Here is an 18,422-nt window from a genome sequence, read left to right as displayed (position 1 = left end):
TTTTTTAAAAAGTATTTTTTATTTTTAATGCAGTGATAAAAGCCCTCCCCCAATCCTTAAAATTATAAGTATAGTATTATTTATGACTATTATTATTTATGAATTTCTTAATAACAATAAAATCTAGAGTTAAAAATTAATTAAAAAAATTAAATTGCCAAATTTTAGGAAAATAATGCATGGCAGTTAAATTGACATTATAAAAAAATACATTTTTTAAAAATATTAAAATGGTATAAAAATAAGTTTTAAGCAATAATATTTTCAAATTAGTACATCCCCCACACCAAATTAATTTTTTTTAAAAAAATATTGAGATGCATGTTTCCACTTTCTTAAGTACATTTGTATCAAATTTCATAGCTTTAGAATTAATAGTCTGTTCCGTACACCGACAACACACATTCTCCTCAAACAATAGTACAGATTCCATAGTCTTCTATTTCCAATAACTTCACAAAATTCCAAAAATTAAGCTGGAATTAATCAAAAATAGATTACAAAATTCTAACATTACATACATGAAACATGCAAAATAAACAGCATTAATTTAAACTTGGGTTATGTTCCTTTAAGCTATTAATACTTTTATGTTAAAATAATATCATTTTTATATTTCTTTTCATTCCTTCCTCATCCCAGAATTGTTTACTGTTTAAGAATAAACAATAAATAATCAGAATTGTTTCTTTTAACACTTATTTAAGTATTAAAAAAAAGGTTAATAATTTTTTTTGATCAATTGCTGCATTAATGCTCTAAACTCCCAGGAGAGTGAGACAGTAAATTATAACGAAAATAAAATTATAATGAAAATATATCCTAACTTAATCATACCATTTTGACAGCAAGATAAAATGCTCCAAGAATGCCAGCTGCACCACCACAATCGCGCTTCATACCTGGCATGGAACTCTGAAAACATTCTACATTTTCATTTTAATTCAAAAACAAACAACAAAATAAAAATGCTATTACAGTGAAAACTACATTTAGAGATAATTGAGGGTATGTTAATAATTTTTTTAAAAAAATATAAACTGCAAAGCAATTTTAATGTACCTTTTGTCACTACTAATCAGGTTGGCACAAATATCAAATGGTTTTAAAAAATGTTTCCACCAAAAATTACCTCTCCTCCATTTAAATAAAAGGAGGGAGAAACCCATTTTTATATACATAAATGAAATTTCTACTTATCTGAAGTAAGTAGCTTTTATTTTTAAAAGAATAGCTGAATGGGTTTCAGAAGGAATCCTGCATGAGCCAAAGTTATATCTTTGCATATTTTGAATATAATTTTTTTATTTCAAGTAGGTTTAAATGTGGCAAATAAGAATATTTGTTCCTTGTGAAAAATTTGAAAAAAAAAAAATGATAAAAGTAAAGAAAGTAGAGCTAAATTCAATAAAGAAATGGAAGCTTGTGTTGCAAGAGGAAAAATAATAATTAAAAAAATCTGAAGATATATGATTGTCTGAATCATGCTGTATCTTTTCAAAAAAAATATAACACAGTCTTAGATTAATTTTTCTTTAACAGATGAATTCAAGTTTATTTGCAGAGGTTATTTTATTTTTTCCTGCTTAATTCATTATTATTCATTAAAAATTATCATGGTTCATATTTCTGATGGAAGTATTGTATAAACAAATTAATATTAAAAAACTACATTTTTTTTCTTATTTTAATCTTTGATTTTTTTTAGAATAATCCTTCTATTTAACAATTTTTACTATCATATAATGAATATTTGATTTATATATTATTCCAACTCAATTACAATTTTATCATCCAACTAATTGTGAAATATAAATTATAAATATTAGCAAATTAATAAAGTACATTCTCAAAAAATGTTGATTTAATTTAGAATATTTTTATAATACAATATTTTTTCAAAACATCCTACCATATTTTATTATATACAGTTATTTTGAAATTATGGTGAATGCTTTTACAAAAATATTGCTGTTTTTCCTTGAATATTTTTACAGCATATAATTTTGAAGATAATAGGGGGGGAAAAAAGCAGACTAATTACCCTGGCTTTGATAAAAAGTCCACCAGTATCATAAACTATTCCTTTGCCAACCCAAGCAATAGTTTCTTTGGCACCACGCACAGTGTGGCTTAATATAGCAAGAGCAGGAGGATGTTCTGCAGCTCTGCCCACAGCACTGAGTCCTTGTAAGAAAGGTAAAGTGCATGAGAAAGAAAAGTAATGTCAAAACTTTTAGAAAGCTTAAAGAATAGAATTCTTTAACATCATTTTAAAAAATAAACGATCAATTCTGAAGAACTCTTAAAAATAATTATGTTATTAAAATAGAATAAGATTTGGTTGATCAACATAAATGCCACAGCATTTTCAATATATTACTATGAAATATTAACACATAATAACATAAATTCTCAGTCTGTTAAGATGCTTCGATTTTATCCATTAGCAGATAGAAGATTTTTTTTATACAAAAGAAGTAAAACATAATCAATTACTACTATTATTGAGCTGAGTCATTACTTGTAAAGGTCCCCCCCCCTTCAGTTTTAAAAATGTACACAAAAATAAAATCAGGTGTTTGTATTGTGTGTTTACCTGTGCTTTCCCTGTATAAAAATTCACAATACCAGATTTTGTGCGAATAGTACTCATAGTTTTAAGGAGTGAAAAAAGCAATGAAAGGAAGCAACAATTAAATATCATTCTAAATAATAGCATATTAAAAGAAGGTTTATATTTACATACAGAAAATTATTAAAGGAAAATATTAAAAGGAAATATACGATCGCAAATTTCAAGTTATCATGTGAGAACATTATTATTTTTAAGTCATTATTGTCTTAATTAATTTAAGTCATTAACCAGTTTAAAACCAGTTAAGTCATTAACCAGTTGGTTTGAAATAATCACAAGACTTCACTATCGCTCTCTACCAACCCTCACTCTCTCTCTCTATATATATATATGTAATGATATTTGAAAATTTTTTTAATTTAAACTTAATTAATTTCCTATTTTTTAGCTTAATTTAGCCCATATTAATTTCATTCTAAAATATTCTCTTATTTCCTGATCCCATTCCACTTTTTCTATTTAATTAATTAAACTGAAGCATTGTGCTTTCATCAGAGGTTCCCACAGTCCGAGTGAAGAGATAAAATATTGCTGATATAAACAAATTCCACTAAAAGATCCCTGTGTTTCTCTTATTTGTGATTGACATGCGATGGAAATCTCTATTAAAATCGCACAGGGATAAAATTTTCAGTAGCTTTTCCTCATTTCGTGTTGTGTCATTCTGTGTTGTGCTCGCCGCTTCTGTTTGTTCATAATTTGTATAAATAAAACGAAGTTAAAAAATCTAAAGTCTCTTCACTGTCTTTGGAACTGCCTTCTGCTTTAAAAATTATGCTTACATATTATATATATATATATATATATATATATATATATATATATATATATATATATATATATATATATATAATTTTTTTAAATTTTCATTTTCAATTTTTCTAGTGCTGACAAACAAAATTTTGGAGCTTGACCGATTTTGTGATGAAATAACAGCTATGATGTCATAGTTCTAAGTCAACATTTTAAAAACGCATCTGCTTTCAAAGAAGCATACACAATAATAATGCAATGCTGGTAAAAGCAGGTAAAAAAAATATCGATTAAAAAATAATGGATTAAAAGATGATGAAAATTGCCATTTATGCTTTATTCATTGCCTACACGATTTTGAGCTTTAAAACCTCCTAACTAAAACAACATCATGTTCTCACATGACAAAAATTTATTTTTATTTATTATTTAGAAATTAACTAGAAAAAATTTATACATTAGAGTCAGGGATATATTACCTTTCATACCCTTTAATTGTAAGTCACACAAAATTAAGGACTTAAGGTGAAATAAAACACAAAGCCTTTTTGTTATCGTGATAATCATTCAATCATCAAATCATTTAATGATTACTTAACAAAAGCATTACAAAGCAAGATTACTTTTTTTTATTTATTCATTTTTGCCAATTCAAGTATTCAAGGATCATTTTCTGCAGATTTTTCAGCGATTAGTTTCATGGAGCTAATGGACCTAATCCGTAACAAATAAGATATGACATTTCTGTTTGGCCTAATGTTGATATTTTAGCTATTTCACTTTCAGTGAACATATGTGAAAATATTTAAGGCATATCATTGAATGAATTAAAGAATAAATATGACACAACAAGCTTTAATGCCCATAAAAATTCTAATTTAAATTATTGCTCTTGAACTAAAAAGATCGAAATTGGTTTATTTTTTGACATTAAATCCGATGTTTTCACATTTGACATGTCATTCCCTTTAGATACTAAAACCAGAAATAATGATAACTATTTTGAACTGGCATGCAGTCTTGTATGTTTTCCTCTTTTAGCATGAGTAGTAAGTGCCCATTTTCAAATATTACTTAAGCTTATTATCTTCTTACAAAGTGAGGAGAGTATGCAACAAATTGATTTTGTGGAACTTCTCGAACTCATTCTGCAAAATCAGGATTCCTTTTTCTATCCGCCCAATTCCTATTACATACATATTTTGAGAAGCTCATTGATTTAAAACTATTCTCTATTCTATTTTGAATAAAATAACAGTTTCTCAAATACTAAACAATCATTCAATAAACTCAAATATGGTACACTAAACACCACTGCACTGCTTCCGCAGATTAAATGTTGCGAATTTCACCAGAGAAATTAATTCTGTTCTTTTGCGCACTTACAGAAGTCTTATGCATGCCCATTAGCTGCAATTCAGGAATCTCATGGAAAAAGAATAAATGTCTTGCAAATCGAATTGGGATGATCTATATAGAAAAACCAGGCATGTTTCGCCTTACACAATCACAAATGGTATTGTTTCGTTTTTGGAAGCTATGACTACAATCTTTTATTCCGGCAATATTTAAAGATCAGCATTTTTTTAGATGAGAAAAAAGAAAGAAACTAAGAAATATAAAATTCCCTGTTTTTATGAAAATTTTCAAATTTTCCTACATTTTCTCGTTTTATCAGAAGATTTTAAAATTCCCTGTGTTTTTCTTATTCTCCCGGTGATGTAGCAACCCTGATAATTACATTGGTAAAATTTTTACAGTATTTGAAAGAGAATCCATGGACTACAAGATTTGACAGTTTTAACTTCTTAATATTACTGTGTACTTTTGTAGATTTACAAATAATTGAATTTTTATAATTGAATTTTCAAATAATCTAAAAGGATATTCAACAACATATTTCATACCATTTATATTTTGCAATTAATTGATGTGTTAAGACAATAAAGCTACTCATGAGTTTTATGCTGTGTACTGAATCTTTGAAGTACAGCTCATTTCACAAAACTCTTCATTAAATAGTTAGAGGAAAACTAAATTCAGAAACACTTATAAGCTACCAGCCAACCTAATAGGAGTAGATTTAATTCAAAGCAAAGGTCATATCACTTCTTACCAAATACAACAGGCATGCAATGCTGACAAATGCCTTATTAAATGAAAAATTATTGTAATAATAGCTTTCACATGCAATTCTTAGGAAAAGTCAATAACTTTTCCCAACATTTTAATAATTTGCTAGTCCAAAAATGCAGTTTTCACATTTTATTTTAATAAAATATAGTTTAAAGTAATTTCATGCAATAAACACAGTTTATTATTTGAAAAAACAAACAAACAGTAACTCATAAATTTACAAAACTAATAAACACGATTTGAAAATTAAAAGTTTTTAACAGTTCCCCAAAAATATTTAATAGACTATTTAAGGAATAAAATAATTGAATTGTATGTATTTAAAATTCAAAATTTAAAAATATTTTTCAATAAATATTCAATACATTCCATAACAAAAGAAATTCTAACAAGTTCACAAAACATAAAATGTGTTAACAACTCTATGAATGCAATGATGAAATAAAATTGTAATGGCACATATGGATGATATTTCAAGCTCATACCCTCTTTTTTTAAAATTGGTATTTCCTTTTTTTTGTTTTTTTTTTCAGTTTTAGTAAACACAAAAATGTTTTACCATTAATATGAGCCACTGCTGTAAACAAGTAAAGTCACAGTGGAGCGCTGTAATTGAAAAGCTATAGAATGTAAGTCTAAGGCAAACACAAAGATTTCTTTATTACAAATTAAGCCAGTTAATTAATTTAAAATGGCATAATACACAAATATTATCAGATTTTTAAAATAATGAAAATTATTTTTTAACATAGAAATTTTGCTTAAGAAACTACTATTTTGATTATATTATATAGTTTATAAAGTTTAGGACAACTATGGGTAAATATAGTGTTTATAATAATTTAAAATATTCATTAAAACTGCTAATTGAAATTAATATATATGTAAGATAGTTATATGCCAATAATAATGATTATATTTAAAATGAAATCTACACTCTTGGTATTGCTATTAGTGAAAAGACTAAAAACCTCTTCCCTAATATTTGTATGACTATCAATTCACACAAAGATATATATGAATGGACAGATAAATATAATACTGTTTGAAGAATTTCATTAAAAATTGGTAACACAAATTTGGTGCAAATATCTCATACTTAATTTCTATTCTACTAACTCTTTTGGTTGCTGTATTATTATGCTTATCTAATCAATATTTTTTGGGGGGGAGGGGTGATAGTAGAAGATTTAAAATCTGGATGTTCCAAAAAATCTTATTGCCTCATTTTATTACAATTGAAATACCTTTTAATATTACAAATTCTGGAAAGAAAGAAAAATTATTATTTAATACCACTATATCCATTTATATGTGTGTTGTAATGCTCTTCAATGTGAATGCACTTACTGGTTCTTTTTAAGAAGTAGTATTCACTAAAACATTCTACATTTTATTTTAAAAGGAATCAAAATATTTGATATTCTTTAAAATTGTTTTCTTTTCATTTGCTCATGCCCGTCCCCCACATTATAAAGCAAATGCAAATTAATTTATTCTATCTGAAGTTAATTATAAGAATAAAATTTTTAGAATTATCTGAATGATTTAAAATTTTTTTAGCAGAATTTATATCATATGTAATTAAAAATAAATATAATACGGCAATCTAGTTTGCACCATATACAACTTTTATTTAAAATGAAACCTTACCTCCAAATCCCCGTTTTCGTAGCTCTTCACCACGAATGACTTCAGGTCTGATATTCAAAGCATCTCCTATTTTATATATCTCCTAAAAATAAAGGCATATATTAACATTTAAAAAAGTACTCCTATTTAATTAAAAATATTTCTGTTTTGTTTCTAATAAGCAAATATATAAAAATAAAGAAAAAAAAATTTCCAGCTATTCTATAAAAAATAAAACTAGAAAGATTATAATCAAAAATCTTGCTGCATATTAAATTCAATTAAGTTTGCCATTTTCAATTTCAGAATTATATTTGAACTTAATAAAATATTATAATATTTTGAAAATATCTTGAAATGCTATACAGTTTCATAAAATGAAAGTAAGATTAAATAAAACATTTTAAAACTATGCTGTGCTGGCTTTCAAAATTAACTAAAACCTCCCTTTTATATGAATTTTAGCTTTGCAAATTTGCTTTACAACAAAACTGAAAATTAAATTAAGTTTTTAGTTTCAACATATTGTATCATAGATTATATATATGCCAAATTTAAAATCATACATTCATCATATAACATTACAGTACTGAACAAAAAATTTCATTTTTTAAAGTGTTAAATGATTTTATTTTCAGTTCAACAATAAAACTTGAAATTAAAAAAAAAAATTGGTTTACAATCACAAAAACTAAATTAAATGTTATCTTTTTTTATTGTTTACAAAATATATAAATTTCTTAGAAAATAACTGAGTAATAATTAACTCAAAGAAATTTTATTGTACTGAAAATGACATATAATGTTTACTTATTATTAATTTATTATGGTTATTTTTAAAATAACTATTCTTAATTATAATTATTATTACTTTATTATTGTTTATAAAATATGAGCAATTTATTAGATTTAAAAAAAATCTTAAATAGAAATCCTTATTGCCACTTTTAACTTTAAAAAAAAAAACTTTTTTTGCTTCCTGCTGTACTTATTTTTAATGGTTTCAATTAAACTGGTATTTTAATTGTGGCCCTTTCAGCTTTGGATTAGCCAAAATTCACAAGATAAAGAAATATTACAAAGTTTTACATCAAAAACAGAATTTTTCTGAAATTTGTAACTAAGAAAACAAAGGAATATTCCACTCTCGACTTCCTTATATATTCCCACATAAAAATAACCAGTTCTATATTATAAAGGCTTATTACTGTAACTATATTTAATTAAAATTAAATTTAATAGTTAAACAATAAATATTTTTACAACAGTACAAACAATATTACAGAAACAAACAATAAATACTTTATTACGGACTATCAAAATAATGAATAAAACAGATACATTGCATCTTAAACTATAATTTCATTGAAATGCAAACAAAAATTAAAATTTGCATTTAGATATCAGAGCTAAAAGCATATATTTGTTGCTGTATTTAACCAGGTATTATGAACGCAATGTTTAACTTAACAGTCTCTAGACAGTAATTATATATATTTTAAAGGATAAAATCTTTTAAAATATACTTTTAGTTTTTTAAAATATACTTTTATTAGCATATAAAATAGCAGAATTTTATTTTAATTATTTTACATATTCCAATTTTGAAATCATATCTCAAACTATGGTACAGAACAAAAATTAAACTAAATTAATTGATATTTAAATCTGAAATATTAACATGAATATGGAGATTTGTAAAATATTAAAATATTGATTATATAGAAATGATTTCCATATAGAAATTGAAAATATGCTACAGCATCATACACATCAAACCTTCCCTGTTACAGTTAGTTAATGCAACAAACCCACATAAAAATAGATAATAGTATTTATCTTCATAATAAAATATATTTTGAAATAAAACTTAAAACTATATTTGATACTAAATCATACTGGAATTCTGGAAAATAATCAAAAGAACAAATTCATAGCAATGTGTCATATTCTTTAACAGTCAATAACAATTCAAAACAATATTTCAATTAGAAATTCAGTTCATAGTTGAGCATATTAAAAAAAATCACTAAAATTGTTATCCTTTTTTGTATAGTTATTATTGAAACAAACTAAGTATACATTTAAATAAAACGTTATTATTTATAAATCTGTTGCACTTTTTAGTTATTTTACTCATAAATACACAAGAAATCAGAAACAAATATCCAAAATGAATTTTTCAAACAGAAAAAAAAAAAAAAAAAAACATCCAAAATAATAAAATTCATCAAAATCCTAAACCAGTAATTTCTGAAAAATTATGATACTTTTATGAACAAGAAAATTAAAAAAAAAATTAAAAAAAATATTTAAGAAATATGCAGTGTTAATGAAACCATTTCACAGGTATCAATATCCATTTCACAAGTATAATGCCCATTTTATCTTACAACTATTTCAATATAAAATAGTTGCCATTCTGATATGATTTTTCATTTCAACAATTTTCCTGTAATTTTATCCCATACAATATATATATATATATATATATATATATATTGAAAAAAATTTCAACTTTTCTCAACCTTAAAATTTTAATGATTTTATGCCTTTCTGGAATGAAAAGGGAATTTGACATATCCTTCCATCAATATTGCCATCAATTCCAGGAAAATGTTTTTAATGTGAAGATATATTTCTTAACACACTAATGCAATATTCTTTTTAATTTAATTTTTTGTCGGGCAATACCACAAATATTTCTGAAACTTTTAATATCAAAAAGTTCATTTGTCTCCTCATATCAGTTTCTGATAAATAATTACAAAAGAATCATGATATACACTAAATGTCACCCTATGATACATACTAATAGTATAGGATCACCCTAAATATTTTTTGTAGTTCAGCAAGATATAGAATTCCATCCAATATAGGATTGACTGGAAGAACTGTGCATGGATTTTAACAAAGTTAATTTAAACCATGATTTATTAAAAAATGCATTAAAGCTTTGAAAATGAAAGAAGATTGAAAAATTACACACTTCAGAGCACATTTGTATTTGTCTGCAAGTCTTATTCATATATACCCAAACAATTTTCAAAATTCATATACAATTTTAGGCAATCATGACTACTAACAGAAAGAAAGACATACAACATTAGAAAAGAACAAGAAAAAATCAAATGTATTCAAGATGCTCTAAAATATTTCAATCTGAGAATTAGAGAACAACTTTTAATTTCACAACATTTCCTTGCCTCTAACATAATTGCTGGTTGAAAAAGATAAGCTTAAAATAACAATAAGAGAATTATTTAAAAAAGGTATATTCACAAATATATGATATAAATATCGAAAAAGATGAGATATTTGTGAATTTGAAATAAAACTTTTAAAATCAATTATTTTTAAGGAAAAATATATTAGCAACATTTGATAAATCTATTAGAGGCAGTTTAAGAAAATCATGTATATAATTTCCAATGGAAACATGGTCACCCAGTTCTGATTTAAGTTGAAAATTCCAAGCCCTAGTTCATTGGAAAATAGTTTAAAATCAAATGTAAAATTTGCACTGAATAGACAAACAGACAGAATAGGAAGCTAGTTTATAAAAAATGTTACCCTTTTTCTTTCTCTCTTTCTTCCATAAATTATTATATTTGTGGTTAAAGAATTATTTTCAAATTTCAGTTGCTATTTCGAAAAGGACAAAAACAAGAATTCAGTATTGGTTTTGATTTATTCAGATAATTATTGATAAAAAGTTTTTCAATTCACAAATACCAGTCAGTCCTTTTTTGAAGAACTCATTTGGTGATAAGAGCTATTTATTCACTAAGAACGCTAAAACCAGACTCCACTTCAACACAAGATACATACATGAACAGAAAATATAATTCTCAAATCAAGAAGTAAAAAGAAAGGAAGAAAAAAAAAAGAGTTAAAAATTCGAAACTTCAATTAAATCCATTACCTCCAGAAACAGGTCAGTATGCATTTCATTGCAAGGTGTGTCAACAATCCTTCCCGCTGTACGAACTGCATCCCCTGCTGCTTGTAGACAATTAATATCAGCATCCGTGAGGGGAAGATGCTTGCTAGAATTGTTAGAATCACAAACAATAAATTCAACTGTAACAGTATAAGAAGAACTAACACTTTTCTTGCTATATACTGGATAGCTGCGTGCAACAGCACACGCTGAAGCTAGAAGATATTTGTATTCACATACAACCTAAACAAAGAGAAAAAAATTTATAAATTTAAAAAATTATATTTCTAATTTGTCGAAATAAAGAGCCTCCTTTCAGAAAATTTAAGACATAGTGATTATATTTTATTATTTGCAATGTTAATACATTATAATGTTCAAAAATAACTTTAATATATTCCAAATTGGATTCTTCATGAATTAAAAGATAAATAATCCTTTCATAAAAATATTAATACTTGGAACAGAATTAAAAAACAAACATGTTACAAAATTCTTTTACTTAATATTAAAACAAGACTAAAAACATAACTAGTTACTAAAAAAAATATCCATAAAGAAGATTATGAAAAAACCTTAGTAAGAAATAAGAATTTCTGATGTAAAATAAACATTACAAAATATGAAAGTTGGAAATGAATATTATATTTCATTTTGATCTCATTCAATCACAGTCATTCAATGAAATGGAAAGTGCTGTTTAGATTTTCAGATATATACACATTTCTCTTCATACATTTCATATCTTGCAGATGATTGACAATGGTGCAGAATTTTGTTATCTTTACTAATAATTTGATGAATATCTGCAAATGAGGATGCTTTTTTCAGTGAAAACTATAGTTGTATAAAAAATTTACTACCTTCAGACAATAACAAATTTTAAATGTTCATAAATAGGTTTATTCAACCAACAAAAAGAAAAATGTGATAAATCAAAAGTGCTCCAGTAGTTTTACATATTTTTACGAAGTTCACGGTTGTATGAAATAGAAAACAATATTGAGAAATAAAAATATTCCAAAATGAAGATTACAATTCTGAAATCATAATTTAATCATTTACTGTAGAAGTTGAAAGTGTCCTGTTCTGAATATTACCTGATTGACAACTGCCAGGTCAATCTGAATACTAACTTACCATAAATTTGAAAATCAGTTTCTTCCAAAATAAAAATAAAAAACAGTAATCGCCCAGCCAGTGCCCTCTGTTCCTCTCTTACTTTCCAAAACTTAAATATTTTTATTAATTTAAATTTAATTTTTATGTAAGTAATTTTAAGAAGGAAATTTTTCGACATTGAAATAAATTTTTTAATTGTTAACTTTTTCGAAAGTCAGTTTCAATATCTTGCATCTAAAAATATAAATATAAAAGTGATTTTATAAAAAGTTATTTAAAAAAATGATAGTATTTTTAATAAAATATCAATTATATTTAATTATAAGATAGAGCATTTTTTTAAAATTAGAAATCAAGCTTTTAAAAATATAATATAACATAAATTTAAAATCACAAAATAAATTACGAATATTTTTAGAATAATGTTCCAAAATTTAAAAGACATGAGTTTAGTTTAAATAAATTTGAATACACAGCCCTTATAGTTTAAATGGAAATATCAAAAATAAAAATACTGTATAAAAGATAGAAGCCTCTAAGTAATTTGTATACTTTATCAATTTAATAATATAGCCTGGCACACAGCTGATTAAAGATAAATATTCATGCAGCATGAAATATAGTATTAAAAGCTTTCATGGAATTCAAATACATCTTTTTTAAGAAATGCCCTTTCACAAACAAAAATTTATTTTTTGTGTTATTTCTTAATAATCAATACTAAACTTATATAATAATAATAACTCGGTTAAAAAAAGTTTTCTTTTCAATTTTAATATGCATTTTAATGATTATAGCTGCATGAGCTGCTAAGCAAGGATGGTCATTGATCCATGCTCAGTGCAATCTTCATGAATACATCTTGTGTTGATCTAAACATGAAAATTTTATTGTTGACCCCATTATACCTGCATATTTTGTATAAAATGAAAATTCGTTTTAATTCCAAACTTTAATTAAGAATGCAGAAATGGGTAAATAAGCTCACGTTTAAAAAATTACTGATGGATAGAAGACCGAATTTCAAGTAAACAGCAAAAAAGTACATACTAATTCCAGAAGTAAAAATAAAAGACAAAAAAAAAAATGCCTGAGAAGCAATTAAATTAGTGAGTCTTTTATCTGACTGTAACAATGTTACCTTGTACTCAAAGTCATACTGTAAGAAAATTTACTCACTCTTGATAACTCAAAGAAATTTCATGGTGTGGTAGGGCCCTTAAGAAATGCTGCTACCTTATTTACCTACTAACTGCCATAGAAATGACACAAGATTCAATCCCCACCTGTTACTCCTTTATTTACTCTTGCAACTCCCTTTTCCTTCTAAGATACAGGCTTGTCCTAAGCAGACTCCTTTTCAAAATTAATTAATAGCATTCCAATGTACTGGGTGTAGTTACACAGGTAGCAATAAATTATAGTGGAAAGTATTTTGCAAAACTTTCCATGGGAGCATACAGACATTGCCCTTTTGCAATTAATGCCTAGTTTCCAATATATCTGTTTGTGGTAATTATGGTATTAAATGCAATTTTATGTAATTTTTGTCCTATTGCTGAAAAGAATTTAAGTAATGAAAAATAGTAATAACCAAAGTTAAACTATACTTATTTACTGAATTTGAAGTAAGCTTGAAGTCAAAGTTAAGCTATTCTATAACTCTAAATTTGAAGTTATGCGATTCCTTATTTTCCCTTCCCGTTTCAAATATTTCTAATTTTAAAATATATTTTTAATGTAAAACTCATAAGCAAAACAAATATGAGAGACAAATAGGGAATCTGCACACTTTCTTTCTTTTCTTTCAAAAATGAACAAAGATTCAAAAATACCAGAATATATATCAACCAACATTGTAGTAAATGTTGTGATAATGCTCATACAATTAGAAGCTGTAAATTTTGACAAGCAATAAGGTTTGAAAGCTGAAATTCATAAATTGTTAGAACTGTATAGCAAAAAGTTGAAAGTCAAGAGCAGAAAATCAATGCAAATCACTATATAACAAGCTGACATCTCACCTTCAAATAAACTAGGAAAGCGAATAATAACTGCAATATTAGTAGAAGGCATCAGCTTAGTCAAAAAATGAAAAAGGTTACAAATTTTGGAGATGACAGTCTCTAAAGAGCAATATATTCTAGCAACAAGGCAAGAAATAGGAATATGTATTTATTGCTATGAAGCAATTTGGAATCATAAGAAAAGTTAATTAGATTTCAGGAAATTACCAATATCAAAATAATTTTATTATGTATAACATTCTTTCTTAAATATATCTATTTTGTAACTACATTAATTATTACAAACTTTTCTATTAAACATTTATCTTCTTAGACTGGCCACCAATAATCAAAATTGATATATATTTATTCACAAAGTTTGAATATATTATTTTTGCCATAGTAAAAAAAAAAAAAAAAAGAATTTTTATCAATATGACATAAAAAAAGGGAAGTCCACAATTTAATATATATTTCCAATGCTTCAAAGAATTTTGAAGTTGTAATTTTCTGTCATCAAAAATTTATTAGTATCAAATCAATTATTTTATATTCAAAAGAAAGTATATTAAGGATAATGAAGGAGAAACAAAAAGAATATTTACATTACCACAATATATTCATCTTTTCCTGTTGAATGACATTTAATGAATTTAGATAATATATGGCAATGAGAAGGAGTATTGTGTCTTGAGCATTTTGCATTAATTTTTGCAAGATTAGCATACTTCATGTAAAGAGGTACTAAATCCAAATGACAGCCTTTTATTTGGTCCATGGCACTGTCATAAAGCTAAAAAGGTAAAAAGATAGTAACATAAACAATGATAACATCATTTCAAATATAATGATGTAATATAATTTTAATACACATTTAAAATTAATGGTACAGTTTTATTACTGAAATTTCAAATAAAAATACAGTACATTCCCGAGTATCTGACCTAATATGGCAGAAGGGCAGGCTGGGTAACATAAAAGCTGGATATGTCGAAGTTTTATGAACTCATTTCTTTGCCCACCAATACCAGAAGACAAAATTTTTTTATACCAAAGCTTACTCTTATGATAAGCATTTTCACAATTCTTATTGAGTACTAAGCTCTTCATTTATCTTAAGCCATGCAGAATGTGAATGTGGCGGCCGCCGCCCAGTGAATCATAGAAGCAGTTGCTGGTAACATGGAGAGTTGAAATAGAAGACACTGTACTGGTAGTTTATATATTTTTATATACAGCACTGCATGTTTCAAGAATTTATTAGAGAAAAAGTAAGTTAAAGGATATAAATCGTTCACATTTTAACATAAATTCTGTAATGCCCAACTTAAATGCTGGAAGCATAAACAAAACATTAACGTAAATCATAGACTTAATTCTTAAAAAAATGGCTCAAACTGATTTTATTTTTCACTGATAAAGGATTACACAGATATGAAAACGCACCCCTAAGATAAGAGTCAAAACTTAGTTTTTAGGGTTTGAAAAAATTCTTCATAGATGACTGCTTCTGCATTATAGCTTTCTTCCGCAACATAATATTCCTTCACTTACGCAAACAAATGATATCAGCTGGCGTTGCTTTCTCTTACTGACTGATACACTGCCTCAATCTTCTTGAATCCTTCCGAATGTGGGATGTGAGTTTTCCTGTCATTTAAAGGCTCCTGTTCCTCCTCTTTTACTTCTCATTGCTTCATCATTTCTATATTATTGTTGTCATCAAGTGAAGTCCATTATACACTGACAGAAAAATGAACAACAAGCAGAACTCTGCTCTTTTCCTGTCACATCTTGTATTTTGCACACAAAAAGTAGGAGAATTGTAATAAACATCCACTTCTAATACCTTGGCAATAATGCCAATGCAACCCCTTGCCTTCCTCACTTAATTATGATAAAAGAAAACTAGGCTGGATAGTACAGAATTTGGATACTTGGGAGTATACAGTATATTAAATTTAGTAATTCACTCATATTAGCAATATTTAGGTTTGGCAACAACTTTTGCCTTACTAATAAAATAGTATTAGCATTTAAGCTTGCAACACAAAGGGTTTAGCTAAGAGAATAGCATCATATTAATTACTTTCTTTTACATGAAATCTTTTCAATATTTTATTATATTTTTCCTTATTATTATATAATTCCTGTTGATAAATTAAATTAGTGGAAATAAAAATAATTTATTTTTTAGAGTAAAAATAAATTATGGGAAAGATTCCAAGTGCAGATTAATAGAGTTTTAAACACTGGAAGTGAGATAGAACAAGAAAAAGAAGGGTAGGGGGAAGCAGGTGTAATACACGTATTTTATATATATATTGCCACATTGAAAAGAGGCAGACGACTCTCCATGGCCGAATTGTCATAGCACTGATCTCATAATCAAGAGATTGTAAGTTTGAATCCCACTATAGGCAATGCGATTCACAGTTTGTGTAAATATTTAATTCCTTGATTTTATGTTTCCCTTTATTTCATGTTCCAGAAGATTCTGGACATTTCTTTAGTTTACCAAACAAGTATTCTGGACTTTTCTTACTGTCTCCAGAAAAGTATTCTGGAACTTTCCCTGCTAGTATAAAAGCAGAAGATTTGTCAGTCACTGTGTTCTCAGTTCAGAGTTGAGTTAATAAATTGGTTTAGCTCTACTTCTTGTGTGTGTCATTGCTTTCCACACTAAAGAACCTACGTGACAATATAAAGACGACATTACAAGACACAATAGTGGCAAAAAAAGTGTCTTTCATCCACTCATATATCTATCTGCTAATTTAAAGACAGTTAATATGACTCATCCTATTTATAATGATAATTTTTTATGAAGTTGAGTTTCTAATTGTAACAACCACAGTAGGGCAGAATTTGACACGTTCTATGCTTGTTTAAGTAAATGACGTCTTGTATAAAATGGCTGACTTTAAATTTTATATAGCAAATTAATTGCATTTCAAAGTATAAGATCATTTTAAGGAAAAGGAAATAAATTTGGCCGAAAGTAATTTTATTCATATTTTCATACAGGGAGGATGATAAAATGATAAACTTACTCTTTACTGCTTTAATGTATAAATTAAATTAAAATGAATGACTAGTAAGGTCAAATAAAATATCTATCTAGACTAGTAGAAATACAGTCTCCACTCAAGAATTAACATAAATTTTGTTTGATTTCAGAATTGAGTAGATCTTATAACTGGAAATGCAGCTGCTCTTCCTCTAATTAAGAGGATTTTTATATCTATTAAGTATTTAAATTATACATTAGTGTTTTTAGTTTAGTTTATATAGTTCAATTGTATTACACATGCTTAAAGATTCACAAAACATTATTGAATGCTATTATACACATACTTATCATATCGCCCAGTTTTCAGGATGGTGTATTTCAATATTTAAGTTTATAAACCAGAATACACAAACACATTAAAAGTCCAATAAAACTGTTTTACTAAAAAAACTATAAATTCCTTTTCAAAATAGAATATTCACTATTACTAAACAAAAATTCAAAAAATGAAAATGGTAAGACTTTCAAATGAATACTCATCAATCACAAAACTCTATTTTTGATTCTTAAAAAAAAAAAAAAAGCCAAATTTAATATACTAAAATTTTCCCAATATTATTAATCAAATTACTGATAGAAAACATATCATATCATATAGCACAAAGAAATTTATCTTAAAAGATGCACAGTAAAATTATTAACATACCTCTTTAGTTACTCGTGTACCAAATTTCATGAATACCTCTTCAAATGGCACAGTTATCAGATGCTGCCTTTGTCCGATAATAAGCACACCATTCTTAAGAGGATCAGATGGTGCCAATTTATTGCTAAATTTTACAGTTACTTCAACCATTTTCTATAATAAAAAATGTATAAAACATTACAGAAACACGAAAAATAGCTAAATCCAATTTTAAATACAAAATACATAAAATTAAAGACTTATAATTTAAATTGCAAGCTTAACAGAAAAAAAATTTACTCAAATTCAAATATCAATTAAAGAGGATGCCATAAGTCTAGATTTTTTCTGTAATCTATCTTTAATGACTTTAAGAAATTAGAGTAAATACATCTAAAAAAATAAGATAAAAACCTAAATAAAAAAAAACCTATCTTTTTCCAAAAAATACAGCTTACATCTAGATGGGAAAAGAAAAAAAGAAAAAGAAGACA

General features: G+C 26.1%; 1 protein-coding gene across 2 annotated transcripts in view; it reads right to left on the bottom strand.

The window, feature by feature from the left end:
* The window catches only part of LOC129983842 (probable aminopeptidase NPEPL1), a 38,968-nt gene that overhangs the window by 18,044 nt on the left and 2,502 nt on the right, over positions 1-18,422 (bottom strand). For both annotated transcript variants that reach the window (XM_056093502.1, XM_056093501.1), the window contains exons 2-7: positions 17,950-18,102; positions 14,841-15,023; positions 11,085-11,345; positions 7,181-7,262; positions 2,045-2,187; positions 838-915 (exon numbers count right to left, since the gene is read on the bottom strand). In XM_056093502.1, coding sequence (XP_055949477.1) covers positions 838-915; positions 2,045-2,187; positions 7,181-7,262; positions 11,085-11,345; positions 14,841-15,023; positions 17,950-18,099 — 897 coding nt within the window. In that variant the 5' untranslated portion in view covers positions 18,100-18,102. The remainder of the gene's footprint in view (positions 1-837; positions 916-2,044; positions 2,188-7,180; positions 7,263-11,084; positions 11,346-14,840; positions 15,024-17,949; positions 18,103-18,422) is intronic.

This window comes from Argiope bruennichi, chromosome 9 (genome assembly GCF_947563725.1).
Source record: "Argiope bruennichi chromosome 9, qqArgBrue1.1, whole genome shotgun sequence".
NCBI lineage: Eukaryota > Metazoa > Arthropoda > Arachnida > Araneae > Araneidae > Argiope > Argiope bruennichi.
This window is presented reverse-complemented; position numbering and strand designations above follow the sequence as displayed.